Source organism: Hemiscyllium ocellatum, chromosome 14, assembly GCF_020745735.1.
Source record: "Hemiscyllium ocellatum isolate sHemOce1 chromosome 14, sHemOce1.pat.X.cur, whole genome shotgun sequence".
Classification (NCBI taxonomy): Eukaryota; Metazoa; Chordata; class Chondrichthyes; order Orectolobiformes; family Hemiscylliidae; genus Hemiscyllium; species Hemiscyllium ocellatum.
This window is the reverse complement of record NC_083414.1, coordinates 42,508,002-42,531,272: the sequence shown is the minus strand read 5'-3', so window position 1 is coordinate 42,531,272 and position 23,271 is coordinate 42,508,002. Positions and strand designations below refer to the sequence as shown.

Here is a 23,271-nt window from a genome sequence, read left to right as displayed (position 1 = left end):
GTAATTCAGAAAATTGCAAATTGAGCATTGGCTTATTTAGAGTCAGGATTTTAGGAAATGTGACGACATGCATATCGTCATTTTCAGGAGCCAAACATTTTGTGATTTACAATATTTGCATTATGGTGGATGTCCTTGTACAGCATGAAATCCGGCATAAAAATGTAAATAATCTAGTGGCCTTGAAATGAAATGATTGTTAGTTTGGAGGGTAATGTTTAGTTTGTTAATGTCCAGTTAATAAATAGAGCAGTCAAGTTATATAATAGCGATGGTAGTGATAGTAACAATCCTGTGTAGTGGGAGATCTGAACAGATGGATTTGGAAGAACCGATGAGACCTGAGTTGCATACTTAACAATAAGGCAGTTATAAAAAGAACAAAGGTTAATCTCGCAAAGATATTCTAGTATGTGCACATATTATATATAACCAGGAGGAAAGTCATATCTGAATTGAAATTGTGTCCTTTGTGTTGCTTTTCTGACTACCAACACAAAGACTCATTAGATTCTGTAGGAAGCATTATATGCTTCATCAGACCAATATGATGAAAAAATACTCCTGTTTGCCTTTTCAACATTCAACCTTCTAAAGAAACACAAAAGAACTTTTGTCACAGCTGTTAATTGTTAATAAGAAGCAGATGAAATGCTGAACATATGTATGTAATTAATTTTGTTGCTGGTATCAAACTGTTTTGGTTAGCAGGTGGGGTAACAGAAAATAATACAGAATGTACTGTAATCTTTGACAGATGAAGAGAATGAGTGAACAAAATGCAACATCATGTGTACTGGGCAATTTACGTCTGCAATCAGTTTACCAAACCTTGAGCAACAAATATGAAACCTAAGCATTTCTAGCACACTCTAAAATATACAGTGGAAAGTGTTCTGGTGTTATGATGCATTCTACCTCACACAATGGACCTTGAGGAACATGCCATTTTACACATACTGCAGAAATAATCCTATGGTGACAATGGAGTGTATCCAGAGAACATTTGAATATCCCAGCAACAGTATTATTTATATGTCCTTGTAAAACTATCCTTCCTGTTATCTGACTTATGTACCCGTTATATTTTCTTGTAAAATTTCTCTCCTCCTGTCACATGATGAGAAGCTGCAGGGAAAATAATGATTTTTGCAGCAACTAGATATGCATCTCTACAACAAATTGGGAGCATCTTTAATGAAAACAAATGAAGACATACACAACTGAGCAGTAGAGATTTGGCTATGATATCAGTGAAAGAAAAGTAGCGTCTCTGCAAAAGGCTTGGGCAGAAATGAAAAGCAAGATGCCAATTAAACAGAGGAAAGAATTGCATTTATACAGCTCCTTTCACAATCTCAGCCCATCTCAAAACTCTTTAGATCCAATAAATATTTTCAAAGGTGGAATTAAAGCACTGCTATGCATCCCAAAAGTAACATTCTAATCCCCGTATATTTTGTAATATGCACAGGTATATATTGATCAAGGTGTCAGGGAAAACTATTCTGATATATTTTTAAATAGGGCAATTTGACCTTTACATCAAGCTGAGAGGGAAAGGTTGAAGGTGTTAAATTCAGTCCTGCACTCTAGTTCTGGACTCCCCCACCCCAGGGAAAAGACTTTGTCTATTTATCTGATCCATGCCCCTCATGATTTCATAAACCTCCACAAGGTCACCCCTCAGCCTCCGACACTCCAGGCTAAACAGTCCCAGCCTATTCAACCGCTCCATATAGCACAAATCCTCCAAACCCTGGCAACATTCTTGTAAATCTTTTCTGAACCCTTTCAAGTTTCACAACATCTTTCCGATAGGAAGGAGACCAGAAGTGCATGCAATATTCCAACAGTGGCCTAACCAATGTCCTGTGCAGCCGCAATGTGACCTCCAAACTCCTGTACTCAATACTCTGACCAATAAAGGAAAGCATACCAAACACCTTCTTCACTATCTTATCTACCTGCGACTCCACTTTGAAGGAGCTATGAACCTGCACTCCAAGGTCTCTTTGTTCAGCAACACTCTCTAGGATCTTACCTTTAAGTGTACAAGACCTGCTAAGATTTGCTTTCCCAAAATGCAGCACCTCACATTTATCTAAATTAAACTCCATCTGCCATTTCTCAGCCCATTGGCCCATCTGAATCAAGATCCTGTTGTAGTCTGAGGTAACCCTCTTCACTGTCCACTACACCTCCAATTTTGGTGTCATCTACAAACTTACTAACTATACCGCTTATGCTCACATCCAAATCATTTTTATAAATGATGAAAATTAGTAGACCCAGCACTGATCCTTGTGGCACTCCACTGGTCACAGGCCTCCAGCCTGTAAATCAACCCTCCACCACCATTCTCTGTCTTCTAGCTTTGTGCCAGTTCTGTATCCAAATGGCTAGTTCTCCCTTTATTCCATGAAATCTAACGTTGCTAACCAGTCTCCCATGGGGAACGTTGTCGAATGCCTTGCTGAAGTCCATATAGATCACTTCCGCCGTTCTGCCCTTATCAGTCCTCTTTGTTACTTCTTCAAAAAACTTAATCAAGTTTGTGAGACATGATTTCCCTTGCACAAAGCCATGTTGACTATCCCTAACCAGCCCTTGCCTTTCCAAATGCATGTACATCCTGTCCCTCAGGATTCCCTTCAACAACTTACCCACCACTGTGCACATAAGAGAAAGTGAGAACTGCAGATGCTGGAGATCCAAGTCAAGAGTATGACGCTGGAAAAACATTGCAGATCAGGCGGCATCCAAGGAGCAGGAGATTTGATGGTTCGGGCATAAGCCCTTCATCAGGATTCAGGGCTTATAACTGAAATGTTGATTCTCCTGTGTACATATAGTCCTTGTCTGTGAATACATGGTCCTGGTCTGTTACATATGGTCCTGGCCTGTGTACATGTGGTCATGGTCTGTGTATATGTTATCCTGGCTTGTATACTCATGGTTCTGGTCTGTGTATGTGCCATGGTTTGAGTACACATAGTCCTGGTCTGTGTACATGTGGTCCTGGTCTGTGTACACGTGGTCCCAGTCTGTGTACATGTGTCGTGGTCTGTGAATACATGGTCCTGGCCTGTGTACACGTGGTGTTGGTCTGTGTACATGTGGTCATGGCCTGTGTATATGTTATCCTGGCCTGTGTACACATGATTCTGGTCTGTGTACATGTGTCGTGGTTTGTGTACACATAGTCCTGGTCTGTGTACATGTAGTCCTGGTCTGTGAATACATGGTCCTGATCTGGGTACACATGGTCCTGTTCTGTGTACACGTGGTCTTGGCCTGTGTACATGTGGTTGTGGTCTGTGTCTATGTTATCCTGGCCTGTGTACACATGGTTATGGTCTGTGTACATGTGCTGTGGTATGTGTGCACATAGTCCTGGTCTGTGTACATGTTTCCTGTTTTGTGTACATGTGTCCTGGTTTGTGTATACGTGGTCCTGGTCTGTGTACATGTGTCCTGGTTTGTGTACATATAGTCCTGGTCTGTGTACATTTTGTAGCTTTACCAGGTTGACACCTCATTTTTTAGGAATGCCTGGTCCCATTCCTGATATAATAATCTAAGAACTAGAAGCAAGAATAGGCAAGTCAGCCCCTCAAACCTGCTCTGTCATTAAGTACAGATCATGGCTGATCTTATCTTGGCCTCAACTCCACTTTTCTGTCTGGTCTTCATAACCTTCCAAACCATTACTGACCAAAAATCTGTCTTTGTTTGCCTTAAATTTACTCAAAGTCCCAGCATCTACCGCACTCGGGGTAATGAATCCACAGGTTCATGAGCCTTTAGAGAAGTTTTCTCTCCTCATCTCTGTTTTAAATCTGCTACCCCTTATCCTAAAACTATGACCTCTTGTCCTTGGTTGCCCCACGTAAGAGAACATCCAGGCATGCCCTCCTACATTCTTCATTGAATCTGAACTGATCCTTTGGCTTGACGGTAATGGTGGAGTGGAAGGTTTGCAAGACCATGAGGTTGCAGGTTGTGTTTTGAAAACAGTTCTGCTGCTGCTGAAGGCTCACCACATCTCATAGATATCCAGTCTTGAGTTGCTAGATCTGTTTGATATCGTTCCTATTTGACACAATAATAGTGCCACACAACACGATGGAGGGTACCTTCAAATGAAGACAGGACTCTGTCAAGAACTCTTACTGATACTGTCGTGGGAGGATGTTTTTTCCTCCTGTTTGTTCCCTCACCCCTGGCTGTGGACCCAGAGTAGCAGCTATATCCTTTAGGAGGCTACCAGCTCAGTCAGTATTGTCGCTGCCAAGTCACTCTTGAAACTCCCACAACCTCCTCAACCAGAATCAAAAGTGGGAATATTCAGGAATGGGAATATACTGATTGAATTACAACTTGCCAATTAGCCATAGATATTCACCGTATAAACTCCTATGATTGGACCTACATTTTCTATTTCAAAATATTTGCGGGGTTCATGGTTGACCTGTGTCTAAAAATATGGCATTGACCTTACATTGGGTGATTTTTATGCATGTTATTACATATTCCAGATAAAACCAGAACTACCACTTGCCTTTTATGACACCCTAGTTAACTATCATGTAAATTACATAGAAGATGATTGCCCCTGTCCTTCGGTATTTTCTAATCAATCTGTTCAATGATGCTATTACACAACTCCGGAGCAGTGGGGACTTGAACCGGGCCTCCTTTTTCATAGGCAGGGACACTACCCCTGCACCATAAACTCCCCTTTGTATCCATTCAGAGGATGTTAGGATCCTGGTGCAGCAGTTATTGTAAATTCTGGAACTTACATCTGAAAGAACTGAAACCAGCATGCCCATTCTAAAAAATGAGAGACTTAAAGAGCAAATCCAGGCTTTTCTCAATTTATTATTTCAGTTACGTCACACCATAAACTTTTGCTATAAATTCTGTGTCCTACGTACTTATACTCCACAACCACCTGATAAAGGAGCGTCACTCCGAAAGCTAGTGCTTCCAAATAATCCTGTTGGATTATAATCTGGTGTTGTGTGATATTTAACTTTGTACCTCCCAGTCCAACACCGGCACCTTCAAACCATGAGAGAGTTAAATTTTGTAATGGTAAATATATGAAAATGGTTATTCATAATATTCATACAATGTGGTTGGATTGAGGAATGTTTTCATCGTTTTACATACAGAAGGTAAACTGTATCATCTGGATGAAATCCCAGCGAATTTTCATTCATTTGCTTTTTTGTCTATTAAGAGTCATGTAATCAGATTGCAGTCAGCTTACCTTATATGGAGTCAAATGTCTCCATTAATCTTAGAACAAATGATGATCCTGCTGTGAAATTTCCATGATCTCTATCTGCTTAAAGAGGTATTCTATGCTCAGTTAAATGTGTGGTTAATGCTCATGTTTCCAGTCTTCCAACGCAATGTTTGCAACAGATAATATGAGACACCATGGGCAACCTTGCCTATTTGGTAGATTGGCAGTGAAGTGCACAGGCAGGAACTAGCTATTTAGAATAGATGTCACATCAGTTTTGTTAAGTAGGTTTGACCCACTTTATAAACATGCTTTGTTGGCATGCTTAAAGCCACACAGCAAAATTATACATGTTTGTTTTAAGGATGTGACAAAACACATTCATGAAGGGGTGTACATGGATTTTAGCAAGGCATTTGATAAGGTTCCCCATGGTAGGCTCATTCAGAAAGTAAGGAGGCATGGGCCACAGGGAAACTTATCTGTCTGGACACAGAATTGGCTGATTGATAGAAGATGTAGGGTGGTGGTAGATGGAAAGTATTCAGCCTGGAGCTTGGTGACCAATGGTGTTCCACAGGGATCTGGGACCTCTGCTCTTTGTAAGTTTTATAAATGACTTGGATGAGGAAGTGGAAGAGTGGGTTAGTCAGTTTGCCATGAGGTTGGTGGAATTGTGGATAGTTGGAAGGTTTTTGTAGGTTGCAATGGGACATTGACAGGGTGCAGTACTGGGCTGATAAGTGGCAGATGGAGTTCAACCTGGAAAAGTGTCAAGTCATTCCCTTTGGAAGGCTGAATCTGAATGCAGGGTTAAAGGCAGGATTCTTGGCAGGATGGAAGAACAAGGGATCTTGGGGTCCATGTCTATAGATGCTTCAAAGTTGCCACCAAGGTTGATAGGGTTGTTAAGAAGGTGTATGATTTGTTGGCTTTTCGTTAGCAGGGAGACTGAATTTTAGAGCTGCGATGTTATGTTGCAGCTCTATAGAGTAATGATTAGTTCACACTTAGAATGTTGTGTTCAGTTCTGGTCACCTCATTGTAGGAAAGATGTGGAAGCTTTAGAGAGGGTGCAAAGGAGATTTACCAGGATGCTGCCTTGACTGGAGGGCATGTCTTATGAAGAAAGATTGAGGGAGTTAGGGCTTTTTTCATTGGATCAAAGAAGGATGAGAGGTGACTTGATAGAGGTGTACAACATGTTGAGTGGCTTAGATAAAGTGGATAGACAGAGACTTTTTCCCCGGGTGGAAATGTCTATCACAAGGGGGCATCATTTTAAGGTAATTGGAGAAAGGTTTGGGGAGATGTCAGAGGCAGGTTCTTTACATAGAGAGTGGTGGGTGTGCAGAATGCACTGGTGGTAGTGGAGTCAGATTCAATGGGGACATTTAAGTGACTCTTGGATAGGCACATGGAAGTTAGTACAATGGAGGATATGTAAGTTTGTCTGATCTGAGAGTAGGATAAAAAGCCGGCACAACATTGAGGGCCAAAGGGCCTGTACTATATTGTGCTGTATTGTTCTATGTTTTATTTAAAATTATGTTTTTATTTAAGCTGCAAGTTGTTTTTCAGCACAATTAACTAATTCAAGTACATGCTTTTAGGTCATTATAAGAATTACCTCATGACATGACAAGAAAATATTTTACAACCTCGTCAATGCAATTTTAAATGGTAGTTATTTTCATGTAAAATAGTCAGAATTAGAATGCACTTATCATTCATAAATCTAAGATAACAAATGGGATCCTGGTTGCTTTGATGGAAGGGCATATGACATTCCTTGAATGAGTCAGTGGAAAGTTGACAGATGTTGTCTGAATAAGCAGTCAATGACCAACTGCGTGGGAACTCTGCAGAGGGTGGGGTGGAGAGGCTGGGTGTTGCGAATGGAACAGTTCCGTGGTCAGAAGCTATGTGATATTTATGCTGAATAAGCTATGAATATATAACAAGTCTTATGCTTCTTTATTAAAATATAACAAGCCACTATTTGCTGTTTTGTCTACAGAGCAGATCATTCCATGCACTTAAGATTCAGTCACAGCAACAGTTAAGGTGAATGGGAACTGCTCCTCGGATGCTGCCTGAACTGCTGTGCTCTTCCAGCACTAATCCAGAATGTAGCCACCTATTCAAACTGTTGGTCCCAGTGTTTCACTCAGCAATTTTTGAGAATGTAGAATTTGACATAACTGTGCCAATTATCTTCAACCATGTATAGACTACTTTAGGATTATTCTATTTATCTATAATCTAAATACATAAGTACTATTTTATAACTTACAATTCAACTGTCAAATCGAAAAATTATTGTTAATTGGCTGAATTTGACCAGATATCAGCCAAATGTCAATTTTGTCAGTTTTCACTGAGGGTTTCCCTTCTTGTGACTTCATGAGATTTCTGATGCTACTTTCCCAAACTTGTCTCATTACCACGTCCAGATAGTGCCCCAATCTTCCAGTTTTCCTTCTCGCCACAGGCAGATGAACTCACAACTGTTAGGAATATTCTTGGATCCTTAGCACCAGGACCATATTTAAAACACAGTGCTTGACCTGGTGCACAACTATCAGCGCAGAGCTGCAGAGGTTCTCCAGCATCTTCTGCATTTATTTTAGATCTAGAGAATTTTACTTTAATTTCATTATCTGACGAGTTGCAAAAATGCTGAAAATTGTGCAATGTCAGGAAATATCCCTACATCTGATCTCATAATGGAGGGAAAGGCACTTCTGAAGCAAGTGAAGGTGATTGGGCCTAAGTTACTAGGAACAGTAGTAGGTAATTCAGCTCCTTGAGCATATTCTGCCATTGAGTAATATCATGACTGATCTGTGGACTAATCCCGCATACCTTGTACCCATATCCCCTAATATCTTTGCCTGACAAAAAATTATCATAAATTTAAAATTGACAACTGATGTATCATCAATTACTATTCATAGAAGAGAGTTCCAAACCCTTACCATCCTGATTGTGTTAAAGTGCTTCCTAACATCTCTTCTAAATAGTTTGAACCAAAATTTTAGACTATTTCTCTGAGGAAATCCCGCAGCGTTGTTCTGGAGATGGGATGATTGATCTCCAACCACAGTCATCTTCCTTTGTCCTGGCTATGACTCCAATCAGCAGAGACTTTACCCCCAACTCCCTTTGATGCCACACTCAGCAAAATGTTTCCTTGACCTCAAGGACAGTCCACCTCACTTTCTCTCTTGATTTCCCTCATTATCACTTTCGCCAACATAGACAAAGTGCTGAGTAGACATAGGAGAACCGAAACAAAGGGTCAGTCAGCAGGTTACTGTTTTGTAAGTATCATTTGATAGCACTGTTGATGACACCTTCCATCACTGTGCTAATGATTGAGAATAGATCGATGGTTGGTAATTAGCCAGGTTGAATTTGATGTGTTTTTATGGACAGGACATTCCTGAATAACTTTCCACAATGCCAGGTAAGTGTCAGGGTTGCAACTAAACTGGAATAGCTTGATAAGGGCCATAATTTACTTTGGACCATGCAGCTTATTCCTGGAAAGTTGTCAGGGCCCATAGCATTTGCAGTACCAAGGGTCTCAGTCATTCCTTGATAACGTGTGGAGTGAACCAAATTTCCTAAAGGCTGGATTCTACAATGTTGGGGTCATCAGGAAGAGATCAGCCATTCAGCACTTCTGACTCAGCTTTGTCTTTACACTGAGGTGCTGGCCTCCCACATCATTGGATGGGAATATTTGTAAAGCTCTCTCTTCCTTCTCCTACTCCAATGAATTGTTCACTATCATCCATGGCAGGAGGTAACAGCACTACAGTGCTTAGAGTTGGTCTGTTATTGTTGGATTGTTTAACTCTGTCAATTGTACGATACTTACACTGCTTGGCATGCAAGCAGTCCTATGATGTAGCTTTACCAGGTAGACACCATATTTTCTGGTGCTTCCTTCGGAATGCCATCCTGCACTCTTCATTATACCTAGGTTGATCCCCTGACTTGTTGGCATTGATAGAATAGGGAGATGTGATGGGTTATGAGGTTACAAATGCGGTTGAATATAATTCTGTTGCTGTTGATGGTCCACAAGTAAAAACAATGACTGCAGATGCTGAAAACCAGATTCTGGAGTAGAGTGGTGCTGGAAAAGCACAGCATCTGAGGAGCAGGAAAATCGACATTTTGGGCAAAAGCCCTTCATCAGGAATACAGGCAGAGTGCCTGAAGGGTGGAGAGATAAATGAGAGGAGGGTGGGGGTGGGGAGAAAGTAGCATAGAGTACAGTAGGTGAGTGAGGGAGGGGATGAAGGTGATAGGTCAGGGATGAGGGTGGGGGAAGGTAGCAAAGAGTACAATGGTTGAATGGAGGTGGGATGAAGGTGATAAGTCAAAGAGGAGGGTGGAGTGGATAGGTGGAAAGGAAGATAGGCAGGTAGGACAGGTCATGGGGACAGTGCTGAGCTGGAAGTTTGGAACTGGGGTGAGGTGGGGGAAGGGGAAATGAGGAAACTGGTGAAGTCCACATTGATGCCCTGGAGTTGAAGTGTTCCGAGGCGGAAGATGAGGTATTCTTTCTCCAGGCGTCTGGTGGTGAGGGAGCGGTAGTAAAGGAGGCTCAAACCTCCAGGTCCTCGGCTGAGTGGGAGGGGGAGTTGAAATGTTGGGCCACGGGGTGGTGTGGTTGATTGGTGCGGGTGTCCCAGTGATGTTCCCTAAAGTGCTCTGCTAGGAGGCGTCCAGTCTCCCCAATGTAGAGGAGACCGCATCAGGAGCAACGGATACAATAAATGATATTGGTGGATGTGCAGGTAAAACTTTGATGGATGTGAAAGGCTCCTTTAGGGCCTTGGATGGAGGTGAGGAAGGAGGTGTGGGCGCAGCTTTTGCAATTCCTGCGGTGGCAGGGGAAGGTGCCAGGACGGGAGGGTGAGTTGAAGGGGGGCGTGGACCTGACCAGGTAGTCACGGAGCGAGTGGCCTTTGTGGAAGGTGGAAAGGGGTGGGGAGGGAAATATACCTCTGGTGGTGGGGTCCGTTTGGAAGTGGCAGAAATGTCGCCGAATGATTTGGTTTATGCAAAGGTTGGTAGGGTGGAAGGTGAGCACCGGGGGGGTTCTGTCCTTGTTATGGTTGGAGGGGTGGAGTCTGAGGGCGGAGGTGCGGGATGTGGACGAGATGCGTTGGACGCCATCTTTAACCAGGTGGGAAGGGAAATTGTAGCCTCTAAAGAAGGTGGCCATCTGGTGTGTTCTGTGGTGGAACTGGTCCTCCTGGGAGCAGATATGGTGGAGGTGGAGGAATTGGGAATACGGGATGGCCTTTTTGCAGGAGGTAGGGTGGGAAGAGGTGTAATCCAGGTAGCTGTGGGAGTTGGTGGGTTTGTAAAAAATGTCATTGTCAAGTCGGTCATCATTAATGGAGATGGAGAGGTCCAGGAAGGGGAGGGAGGTGTCAGAGATGGTCCAGGTAAATTTAAGGTCAGGGTGGAATGTGTTGGGTGTAAGGACATAGAACCAGGCAGTGCGGGGTTCCCAAACTATGAGGTTGGAAGCTGTGGGTGGGAGATCTCCTGAGGTGATGAGGTTTTGTGTGGTCTGGGAGATGATGGTTTGGTGATGATGGGGTGGAGTCATGGTCAGGGGGGTGGTAGGAGGAGATGTTCTCGAGTTGGCGCCTGGCTTCAGTGGTGTAGCGGTCAGTGTGCCAGACTACCACTGCATCCTGTATATCTGCTGGCTTGATGGTGAGGTCGGGATTGGAGCAGAGGGAGTGGAGGGCTGCGCATTTTGAGGGTGAGAGGTTGGAGCGAGGGATGGGGGTAGACAGGTTGAGGCGGTTACTGTCACGGCGGCAGTTGGAAATGAAGAGGTTGAGGGCGGGTAATAGGCCAGCACGGGGTGCCCAGGTGGATGGAGTGTGTTGGAGGTGGGCAAAGGGGTCCTCGGAAGGTGGGCGGGAATCCTGATTGTAAAAGTAAACTCGGAGGCGATGGAAGAAGGGTTCGACGTCATGACGTGTATTAAATTAATTGATGCATGTGAGGAGGGGGATGAAAGTGAGTCCTTTGCTGAGTACTGATCGTTCGTCCTCAGTGAGGGGGGAGTCTGGAGGGATGGTGAAAACTCGGCAGGGCTGGGAGCTAGGGCCTGGTGTAAGTGTGGAGCTGGGAGTGGGGGCATAGCCTGTAACTGGAGTGGGTGTAGTGTTAGGGGGAATGGGGGTCGAGTCATGAGCAGGGATGGTGTTCCCCTCAGGGTTCTGGGGGGGGTGGGTATAGTGTCAGTGGGATCTGTTGGGTGGGGGGTGCGTGTCAGCAGAATGCAGGTGAGTGGCTTGGTGAAGGCGGAAGTGATGGCAAACACGGCAGTAATGGGAGCGGAAGTCACTGTGCATGTGACATCAGTGATGATGTGAGGGGCAGAAGTGATGTCACGTGTGGTGCATGATGAATTGTGAGGGCCGGAAGTGATGTCACCAATCACCATGGGGATGGTAGCTGCACCAGCTGCATGGCTAATGGTGTCCAAGCAGTTCCAGAGGCCGGGGGAATCCACTGGAATGTTTGAAGAGTATTGGTTATGGAGGTGGGTAGGTAAAAGTTTGTTGTACTTACAGTTTTTGATGTTTGAGATGGTGTTGAAATACTATTTGTTGAGAGTATGAATTCTCCTGAGAATGTAGTACAGAAGGGGTCCTTTGCAATTCTGAGAGAGTGTGGCCCTCAGCTGAGGCAGGGCTGACTGTAGAGAGGTTAGCTGCCGGCGCATTGCTGCGAGCGTGGAGCGGAGGATCTTGAAGGAGAACTTGCTGGTGTTTTTGAATCTGTAGTCTGTACTGTTTGTCCTGTTCGGTTCCAAACTCTGCTGGTTTAAAGGTGGTCTGAAGTCCGTGTGGGATGAGTTGGTTACAGAGGCAGGCACTGAGGAAGCAAATGTGGCTGTGGTAGCGAGTCTGTTTCAAGACATGGTTGAAGAGCTTCATGGCAGAGGAGATGACCTGGGAGTTGCAGTGGGAGAGAGACTCCCTGCGATTCTGGTAGAGAGAAGAGGAAAACATCTTCAAGGCAGACATCCTTGCAAGAGAATTTGCAGTAGAGTTAAAATCAACTGGGTAAAAACAATGACTGCAGATGCTGGAAACCAGATTCTGTATTAGAGTGGTGCTGGAAAAGCACAGCAGTTCAGACAGCATCCGAGGAGCAGGAAAATCGACGTTTCGGGCAAAAGCCCTTCATCAGGAATAAAGGCAGAGTGCCTGAAGGGTGGAGAGATAAATGAGAGAAGGATGGGGGTGGGGAGAAAGTGGCATTGAGTACAATAGGTGGGTGGGGGTGGGGATGAAGGTGATAGGTCAGGGATGAGGGTTGGGGAAGGTAGCAAAGAGAACAATGGGTGGATGGGGGTGGGATGAAGGTGATAGGTCAGAGAGGAGGATGGAGTGGATAGGTGGAAAGGAAGATAGGCAGGTAGGACATGGCCCACAGTTTGTCATGGATGCTTAATCTTGTTTTGGTAAATCTGTTCAAAATCTATCCTTTTTAGCATAGTGGAAGTGCCACATATTACGATGGAGAGTATCCTCAATGTGAAGGTGAGACTTTATGTCCACAAAGACTGGGAAGTGGTCACTTCAACTGATACTGTCATCGACAGGTGCATCTGCCAAAGGTAGATGGGTCAAGGTGAGGTCAAAAACCATTTTTTGGTTTCCTCATCACCCTAGTTTAGCAGCTGTGTCCTTTAGCTCGATCAGTAATGATGCTACCAAGCCACATTTGGCAATGGGATATTGAAGCCTCCCACCACAGTTCATTCTATACCCTTGTTATCCTCAGTACTTCCTCCAAGTGGTGTTCAATATTGAGAAGATTTGATTCAACAGGGTGTGCGTGTGCATGTGAGACAGAGAAGGAGAGAGAGAGAGAGATTGACCGTCGTTGGTGATCAGCAGGATTTATTCTTGTTTGACCTGATGCCATGAGATACCATGAGGCTGAGCGTTCCCAGTTCAAATCCCTCCCCATTATATATTACTATACTACCATCTCTGATATCCTGTCATGGGGGGCAGGACATACATACGGGGATGGTATCTGGGATATAATATCTAAGATTATTTAATGAGAATGACTGCGTCAGGCTGGTGTTTGACAAGTTTGTGTCACAACAGTCTCAGTTTTGGCACAAACCCCTGAAATAATTCCACTGAGGTCAGTTATATATTATTAAGATACCATTTTTTTACACATAGAGAGTCCTTGACACTGATCCAACTTCCTTAAAGCAAGCTCCGAATGCTCAGGATGTCTGACACTCCTATTCCTATCTGTCAGCCAGGGGCCCCTGATTTGACCGAATTAACAGCCCCAATCAGGGAACCCATATTCTATGAGGTCCATCTGGCAGACCTTGTTACAATCACGCCAGCCTGCAGATGTTAGTAAGGAGGACTCACAGCAGGCTTATAGGATTTTGGACAATAGGACTTACAACAGCAGTGTTGACAGAATGTTTCTGCCATTTTCGAAGCAGTTGTCTAGGTCAATGCAAGGTTCTCTGCCTGGTTTAATTCCATTTATCAGAGGTTTTATAATGGTTAAACACAACTGGGTTTGCTAGATATTTAAGAGTCAACCACCAATGAATCTGGAGTCACAGGTAAGACAGAGATCAGCATAATTTGGAGATGTTGGTGTTGGACTGAGTGGACAATGTCAAAAATTACATAACACCAGCTTATTGTCCAACAGGTTTATTTAATATCACAAGCTTTCGGAATGCTGTTCTTTCATCAGGTAAAGTACTCCTTCACTTTTGGAGCACAGCTTCTTCATTGGGTGAAGTACTCCTTCACTTTTGGAATGCTACCCCTTCACCCAGTGAAGTATTTCTTCGCTATCGGAATGCTACTCCTTCTGCAGGTGAAGTACTCCTTCACTTTCGGAATGCTGATCCGTTCACCGGTGAAGTACTCCTTCACTTTAGGAACGCCGATCCTTCAGCAGGTGAAGTAATACTTCAATTTCGGAATGCTACTCCTTCTTCTGGTGAAGTACTCCTTCACTTTCGGAACGCTGATCCTTCATTAGGTGAAGTTCTCCTTCACTTTCGGAATGCTGATACTTCATTGAGGGAAATATTCCTTCACTTTCGGAATGCTGATCCTTCACCCGGTGAAGAACTCCTTCACTTTCGGAATGATGATCTTTCATTTGGTGCAGTACGCCTTCACTTTCAGAATGCTGCTCCTTCACCAGGTCATGTACTCCCTCACTTTTGGAATGCTGATCCTTCATCGGTTGAAGTACTCCTTCACTTTCGGAATGATGATCTTTCATTGGGTGAAGTACTCCTTCACTTTTGGAACGCTACTCCTTCTTCTGGTGAAGTACTCCTTCACTTTTGGAACGCTACTCCTTCTGCAGGTGAAGTATTTCTTCGCTTTCGGAACGGTACTCCTTCACCAGGTGAAATACTCCTTCACTTTTGGAATGCTGATCCTTCATCGAGTGAAATATTCCTTCACATTCGGAACACCACTCCTTCACCCAGTGAAGTACTCCTTCACGTTCGGAATGATGATCTTTCATTTGCTGAAATACTCCTTCACTTTGGGAACTCTGATCCTTCACCAGGTGATGTACTCCTTCACTTTCGGAATGCTGATCCTTCACCAGGTGAAACACTCCTTCACTTTCAGAATGCTACTCCTTCTTCTGATGAAGTACTCCTTCACTTTCGGAACGCTACTCCTGCACCCGGTGAAGTACTCCTTCCCTTTCAGAATGCTGATCCGTCAGCAGGTGAAATACTCCTTCACAATTGGAACTAATCCTACGTCCGGTGAAGTTCTCCTTCACTTTCGGAATGTTACACCTTCACCCGGTGAAGTACTCCTTCACTTTTGGAATGCTGATCCTTCATTGGGTAAAGTATTCCTTCACTTTCGAAATGCTGATCCTTCATTGGGTGGAGTACTCCTTCACTTTTGGAACACTGCCACTTCACCCGGTGAAATAGTCCTTCACTTTCGGAATGCTGATACTTCATCAGGTGAGGTAATCCTACACTTTCGAAATGCTGATCCTTTATGAGGTGCAGTAATCCTTCACTTTCGGAACGCTGCTCCTTCTTTCGATGAAGTACTCTTTCACTTTCGGAATGCTGACCCCCCCATTGGATGAAGTATTTCTTCACTTTCGGAACGCTACTCCTTCACCCGGTGAAGTACTCCTTGACTTTCGGAATGCTGATCCTTTAAGTGGGTGAAATACTCCTTCATTTTCTGAACGCTACTCCTTCATCGGGTGAAATACTCCTTCACTTTCGGAATGCTGATACTTCATCAGGTGAAGTACACCTTCACTTTCGGAATGCTGATACTTCATCGGGTGAAATGCTCCTACACTTTCGGAACGCTCCTCATTCACGCGGTGAAATAAACCTTCACTTTCGGAATGCTGTTCCTTCACCCGGTGAAGTGCTCCTTCACTTTCGGAACGCTACTCCTTCTTATGGTGAGGTATTCCTTCACTTTCGGAATGCTGATCCTTCATTGGATGAAGTACTCCTTCACTTTCGAAACGTTGATCTTTCATTATGTGGAGTACTCCTTCGCTTTCGGAATGCTGATCCTTCATTGGATGAAGTACCCCTTCACTTTCGGAACGCTACTCCTTGTTCTGGTGAAATACTCCTACACTTTCGGAACGCTCCTCCTTCACGCGGTGAAATAAACCTTCACTTTCGAATTGCTGTTCCTTCACCAGGTGAAGTACTCCTTCACTTTCGGAATGCTGATCCTTTCACCGGTGAAGTACTCCTTACCTTTCGGAATGCTGATCCTTCATTGGGCAAAGTACTCCTTCACTTTCGGAACGCTACTCCTTGTTCTGGTGAAGTACTCCTTCACTTTCAGAATGCTGATCCTTCACGAGGTGAAGTACTCCTTCACTGTCGGAAAGCTAACCCTTCACTGTCGGAATGCTGATCCTTCATTGGGTGAAATACTCCTTCACTATCGGAATGCTGTCCCTTCATCTGGTGAAGTACTCCTTCACTTTCGGAATGCTACTCCTTCTTCCGGTGAAGTACTCCTTCATTTTCGGAATGCTGACCCCCCATTGGATGACGTATTTCTTCACTTTCGGAACGCTACTCCTTCTCCCGCTGAAGCACTCCTTCTCTTTCGGAATGCTGATACTTCATCGGGTGAAATGCTCCTACACTTTCAGAATGCTACTCCTGCACGCGGTGAAATAAACCTTCACTTTCGGAATGCTGTTCCTTCACCAGGTGAAGTTATCCCTCACTTTCGAAATGCTGATCCATCAGGAGGTGAAGTACTCCTTTACTTTTGGAATGCTGATCCTTCATTGGGTGAAGTACTCCTTCACTCTTGGAACGCTGCCACTTCACCCAGTGAAATATTTCTTCACTTTCGGAATGCTGATCCTTCACCCGGTGAAGTACTCCTTCACTATCGGAATGCTGATCCTTCACCCGGTGAAGTACTCCTTCACTTTCGGAATGCTGATACTTCAACGAGTGAACTAATCCTTCACTTTCGGAACGCTACTTCTTCTCCCGGTAATGTAGTCCTTCGCATTCGGAATGCTGCTCTTTCACCAGGTGAAGTAATCCTTCACTTTCGGAATGCTACTCCTTCCCCCGGTGAAGTACTCCTTCAGTTTTGGAATGCTGATCCTTCATCCGGTGAAGTACTCCTTCACTTTCGGAATTCTGATTCTTCACCAGGTGAACTACTCCTTCACTTTCGGAAAGCTTCTCCTTCATCGGGTGAAGTACTCCTTCACGTTTGGTATGCGGCCCATTTACCCGGTGAAATATTCCATCACTTTCGGAATATTGATCCTTTATCAGGCGAAGTAATCCTTCTCTTTCGGAATGTTGATCCTTCACCCGGTGAAGTACTCCTACACTGTCGGAGCACTGATCATACATGAGGTGAAGTACTCCTTCAGTTTTGGAATGCTGATCCATCATTGGATGAAATACTCCTCCACTTTTGGAATGCTACTCCTTCACACGGTGAAGTACTCCTTCACTTTCGGAATGCTGATCCTTCATTGGGTGAAGTACTCCTTCACTTTCGGAAAACTGGGCCTTCATTAGGTGAAGTTCTCCTTCACTTTCGGAACACTGCTCATTCAGCAGGTCAAGTACTCCTTCACTTTCGGAATGCTGATCCTTCACTCGGTGAAGTATTCCTTCACTATTGGAGCACTAATCCTATATCAAGTGAAGTACTCCTTCACTTTCGGAATGCTACTCCTTCACACGGTGAAGTACTCCTTCACTTTCGGAACGCTGATCCTTCATTAGGTGAAGTTCTCCTTCACTTTCGGAATGCTGATACTTCATTGAGGGAAATATTCCTTCACTTTCGGAATGCTGATCCTTCACCCGGTGAAGAACTCCTTCACTTTCGGAATGATGATCTTTCATTTGGTGCAGTACGCCTTCACTTTCGGAATGCTGCTCCTTCACCAGGTCATGTACTCCCTCACTTTTGGAATGCTGATCCTTCATCGGTTGAAGTACTCCTTCACTTTCGGAATGATGATCTTTCATTGGGTGAAATACTCCTTCACTTTTGGAACGCTACTCCTTCTTCCGGTGAAGTACTCCTTCACTTTTGGAACGCTACTCCTTCTGCAGGTGAAGTATTTCTTCGCTTTCGGAACGGTACTCCTTCACCAGGTGAAATACTCCTTCACTTTTGGAACGCTACTCCTTCTTCCAGTGAAGTACTCCTTCACTTTTGGAACGCTACTCCTTCTACAGGTGAAGTATTTCTTCGCTTTCGGAACGGTACTCCTTCACCAGGTGAAATACACCTTCACTTTTGGAATGCTGATCCTTCATCGAGTGAAATATTCCTTCACATTCGGAACACCACTCCTTCACCCAGTGAAGTACTCCTTCACGTTCGGAATGATGATCTTTCATTTGCTGAAATACTCCTTCACTTTGGGAACTCTGATCCTTCACCAGGTGATGTACTCCTTCACTTTCGGAATGCTGATCCTTCACCAGATGAAACACTCCTTCACTTTCAGAATGCCACTCCTTCTTCTGATGAAGTACTCCTTCACTTTCGGAACGCTACTCCTGCACCCGGTGAAGTACTCCTTCCCTTTCAGAATGCTGATCCGTCAGCAGGTGAAATACTCCTTCACTATTGGAACTAATCCTACATCCGGTGAAGTTCTCCTTCACTTTCGGAATGTTACACCTTCACCCGGTGAAGTACTCCTTCACTTTTGGAATGTTGATCCTTCATCTGGTGAAATACTCCTTCACTTTCGAAATGCTGCTCCTTCATTGGGTGAAGTACTCCTTCACTTTTGGAACGCTGCCACTTCACCCGGTGAAATAGTCCTTCACTTTCGGAATGCTGATACTTCATCAGGTGAGGTAATCCTACACTTTCGAAATGCTGATCCTTTATGAGGTGCAGTAATCCTTCACTTTCGGAACGCTGCACCTTCTTCCGATGAAGTACTCTTTCACTTTCGGAATGCTGACCCCCCATTGGATGAAGTATTTCTTCACTTTCGGAACGCTACTCCTTCACCCGGTGAAGTACTCCTTGACTTTCGGAATGCTGATCCTTTAAGTGGGTGAAATACTCCTTCATTTTCTGAACACTACTCCTTCATCGGGTGAAATACTCCATCACTTTCGGAATGCTGATACTTCATCAGGTGAAGTACACCTTCACTTTCGGAATGCTGATACTTCATCGGGTGAAATGCTCCTACACTTTCGGAACACTCCTCATTCACGTGGTGAAATAAACCTTCACTTTCGGAATGCTGTTCCTTCACCCGGTGAAGTGCTCCTTCACTTTCGGAATGCTACTCCTTCTTATGGTGAGGTATTCCTTCACTTTCGGAATGCTGATCCTTCATTGGGTGAAGTACTCCTTCACTTTCGAAACGTTGATCTTTCATTATGTGGAGTACTCCTTCGCTTTCGGAATGCTGATCCTTCATTGGATGAAGTATTCCTTCACTTTCGGAACGCTACTCCTTGTTCTGGCGAAATACTCCTACACTTTCGGAATGCTCCTCCTTCACGCGGTGAAATAAACCTTCACTTTCGAATTGCTGTTCCTTCACCAGGTGAAATACTCCTTCACTTTCGGAATGCTGATCCTTTCACCGGTGAAGTACTCCTCACCTTTCGGAATGCTGATCCTTCATTGGGCAAAGTACTCCTTCACTTTCGGAACGCTACTCCTTGTTCTGGTGAAGTACTCCTTCACTTTCAGAATGCTGATCCTTCACAAGGTGAAGTACTCCTTCACTGTCGGAAAGCTAATCCTTCACTGTCGGAATGCTGATCCTTCATTGGGTGAAATACTCCTTCACTATCGGAATGCTGTCCCTTCATCTGGTGAAGCACTCCTTCACTTTCGGAATGCTGCTCCTTCACCAGGTGAAGTAATCCTTCAATTTCGGAATGCTACTCCTTCTTCCGGTGAAGTACTCCTTCATTTTCGGAATGCTGACCCCCCATTGGATGACGTATTTCTTCACTTTCGGAACGCTACTCCTTCTCCCGCTGAAGCACTCCTTCTCTTTCGGAATGCTGATACTTCATCGAGTGAAATGCTCCTACACTTTCAGAACGCTACTCCTGCACGCGGTGAAATAAACCTTCACTTTCGGAATGCTGTTCCTTCACCAGGTGAAGTTATCCCTCACTTTCGAAATGCTGATCCATCAGGAAGTGAAGTACTCCTTTACTTTTGGAATGCTGATCCTTCATTGGGTGAAGTACTCCTTCACTCTTGGAACGCTGCCACTTCACCCAGTGAAATATTTCTTCACTTTCGGAATGCTGATACTTCATCAGGTGAGGTAATCCTACACTTTCGGAATGCTGATCCTTCACCCGGTGAAGTATTCCTTCACTATCGGAATGCTGATCCTTCACCCGGTGAAGTACTCCTTCACTTTCGGAATGCTGATACTTCAACGAGTGAACTAATCCTTCACTTTCGGAACGCTACTTCTTCTCCCGGTAATGTAGTCCTTCGCGTTCGGAATGCTGCTCTTTCACCAGGTGAAGTAATCCTTCACTTTCGGAATGCTACTCCTTCATTGGATGAAGTATTCCTTCACTTTCAGAACACTACTCCTTCCCCCGGTGAAGTACTCCTTCAGTTTTGGAATGCTGATCCTTCATCCGGTGAAGTACTCCTTCACTTTCGGAATTCTGATTCTTCACCAGGTGAAGTACTCCTTCACTTTTGGAACGTTGATCTTTCATTGGGTGAAGTACTCCTTCACTTTCGGAATTCTGATTCTTCAATGGGTGAAGTACTCCTTCACTTCTGGAACTCTGCCCATTCACCCGGTGAAATATTCCATCACTTTTGGAATATTGATCCTTCATCAGGCGAAGTAATCCTTCACTTTCGGAATGTTGATCCTTCACCCGGTGAAGTACTCCTACACTGTCGGAGCACTGATCCTACATGAGGTGAAGTACTCCTTCAGTTTTGGAATGCTGATCCTTCACCAGGTGAAATACTCCTTCACTGTCGGAACACTACTCCTTCACCAGGTGAAGTACTCCTTCACTTTCTGAATGTCGATCCTTCATTGGATGAAGTATTCCTTCGCTTTTGGAACGCTACTCCTTCACCAGGAGAAGTACTCCTTCCCTTTTGGAATGCTGATCCATCATTGGGTGAAATACTCTTTCACTTTTGGAATGCTACTCCTTCATATGGTGAAGTACTCCTTCACTTTCGGAATGCTGATCCTTCATCAGGTGGAGTTATCCCTCACTTTCGAAATGCTGATCCATCAGGAGGTGAAGTACTCCTTCACTTTTGGAATGCTGCCACTTCACCCAGTGAAATATTTCTTCACTTTCGGAATGCTGATCCTTCACCCGGTGAAGTACTCCTTCACTATCGGAAAACTGGGCCTTCATTAGGTGAAGTTCTCCTTCACTTTCGGAACACTGCTCATTCAGCAGGTCAAGTACTCCTTCACTTTCGGAATGCTGATCCTTCACTCAGTGAAGTATTCCTTCACTATTGGAGCACTAATCCTACATCAAGTGAAGTTCTCCTTCACTTTCGGAATGCTGATTCTTCACCAGGTGAAATACTCCTTCACTTTCGGAATGCTACTCCCTCACATGGTGAAGCACTCCTTCACTTTCGGAATGCTGATCCTTCATTGGGTGAAATACTCCTTCACTTTCGGAATGCTGATCCTTCACTCGGTGAAGTATTCCTTCACTATTGGAGCACTAATCCTACATCAGGTGAAGTTCTCCTTCACTTTCGGAATGCTGATTCTTCACCAGGTGAAGTACTCCTTCACTTTTGGAACACTGCTCCTTCATTGGGTGAAGTACTCCTACACTGTCGGAGCACTGATCCTATATGAGGTGAGTACTCCTTCACTTTCGGAACGCCACTCCTTCACCAGGTGAAGCACTCCTTCACTTTTGGAATGCTGATCCATCATCGGGTGAAGTACCCCTTCACTTTCGGAATGCTGATCCTTCATCGGGTGAAATACTCCGTCACTTTCGGAACGCTACTCCTTCACCAGGAGAAATACACCTTCCCTTTCGGAATGCTGATACTTCATCAGGTGAAATACTCCTTCACTTTTGGAATGCTACTCCTTCACACTGTGAAGTACTCCGTCACTATCGGAACGCTACTCCTTGTTCTGCTGAAGTACTCCTTCACTTTTGGAATGCTGATCCTTCATTGGATGAAGTACTCCATCACTTTTGGAACATTGATCTTTCATTGGGTGAAGTACTCCTTCACTGTCGGAGCACTGATCCTACACCAGATGAAGTACTCCTTCACTCTCGGAATGCTAATCCTTCACCAGGTGAAGTACTACTTCACTGTCAGAAAGCTACTCCTTCATTTTCGGAATGCTGATCCCTTAAGTGGGTGAAATACTCCTTCACTTTCTGAATGTTACTCCTTCACCGGGTGAAGTACTCCTTCACTTTCGGAACGCTGACCCTTCATCGGGTGTAGTACTCCATCACTTTCGGAAAACTGCTCCTTCATTTGGTGAAATACTCCTTCACTTTCGGAATGCTGATCCTTCATTGGGTGAAATACTCCTTCACTTTCGGAACACTAGGCCTTCACCCGGTGAAATACTCCTTCACTTTCGGAATGCTGATACTTCATCAGGTGAGGTAATCGTAAACTTTCTGAATGCTGATCCTTCACCCGGTGAAGTACTCCTTCACTTTCGGAATGCTGATACTTCATCGACTGAACTAATCCTTCACTTTCGGAACGCTACTTCTTCTCCCGGTGAAGTAGTCCTTCACGTTCAGAACGCTACTCCTCGCGGTGAAATACTCCTTCACTTTCGAAAAGCTGCTCCTTCATCGGGTGAAGTACTCCTTCACTTTCGGAATTCTGATTCTTCAATGGGTGAAGTACTCCTTCACTTTTGGAATGCGGCCCATTCACCCGGTGAAATATTCCATCACTTTCGGAATATTGATCCTTCATCAGGCGAAGTAATCCTTCACTTTCGGAATGTTGATCCTTCACCCGGTGAAGTACTCCTACACTGTCGGAGCACTGATCCTACATGAGGTGAAGTGCTCCTTCAGTTTTGGAATCCTGATCCTTTACCAGCTGAAATACTCCTTCACTGTCGGAACACTACTCCTTCACACGGTGAAGTACTCCTTCACTTTCGGAATGCTGAACCTTCATTGGGTGAAGTACTCCTTCACTTTCGGAATGCTGAACCTTCGTCGGGTGAAGTACTCCTTCACTTTCGGAAAGCTGCTCCTTCATCCGGTGAAGTACTCCTTCACTTTCGGAATTCTGATTCTTCAATGGGGGAAGTACTCCTTCACTTTTGGAATGCTAGGCCTTCACCCGGTGAAAAACATCCTTCACTTTCGGAATGCTGATACTTCATCAGGTGAAGTAATCCTACACTTTCGGAATGCTGAT

The 23,271-nt window shown here is 44.4% G+C and overlaps 1 protein-coding gene across 1 annotated transcript; it reads left to right on the top strand.

Annotated features, from left to right (window-relative positions):
* Positions 1 to 12,834: 12,834 nt before the first annotated feature.
* On the top strand, positions 12,835 to 22,237 carry LOC132822486 (dynein heavy chain-like). The gene is made up of 7 exons (XM_060835862.1): positions 12,835 to 12,858; positions 14,189 to 14,272; positions 14,693 to 15,070; positions 17,949 to 18,452; positions 19,986 to 20,153; positions 21,414 to 21,623; positions 21,749 to 22,237. The coding sequence occupies exons 1-7, from the start codon at positions 12,835 to 12,837 to the stop codon at positions 22,235 to 22,237; spliced, it is 1,857 nt and encodes a 618-aa protein (XP_060691845.1).
* Positions 22,238 to 23,271: the final 1,034 nt, after the last annotated feature.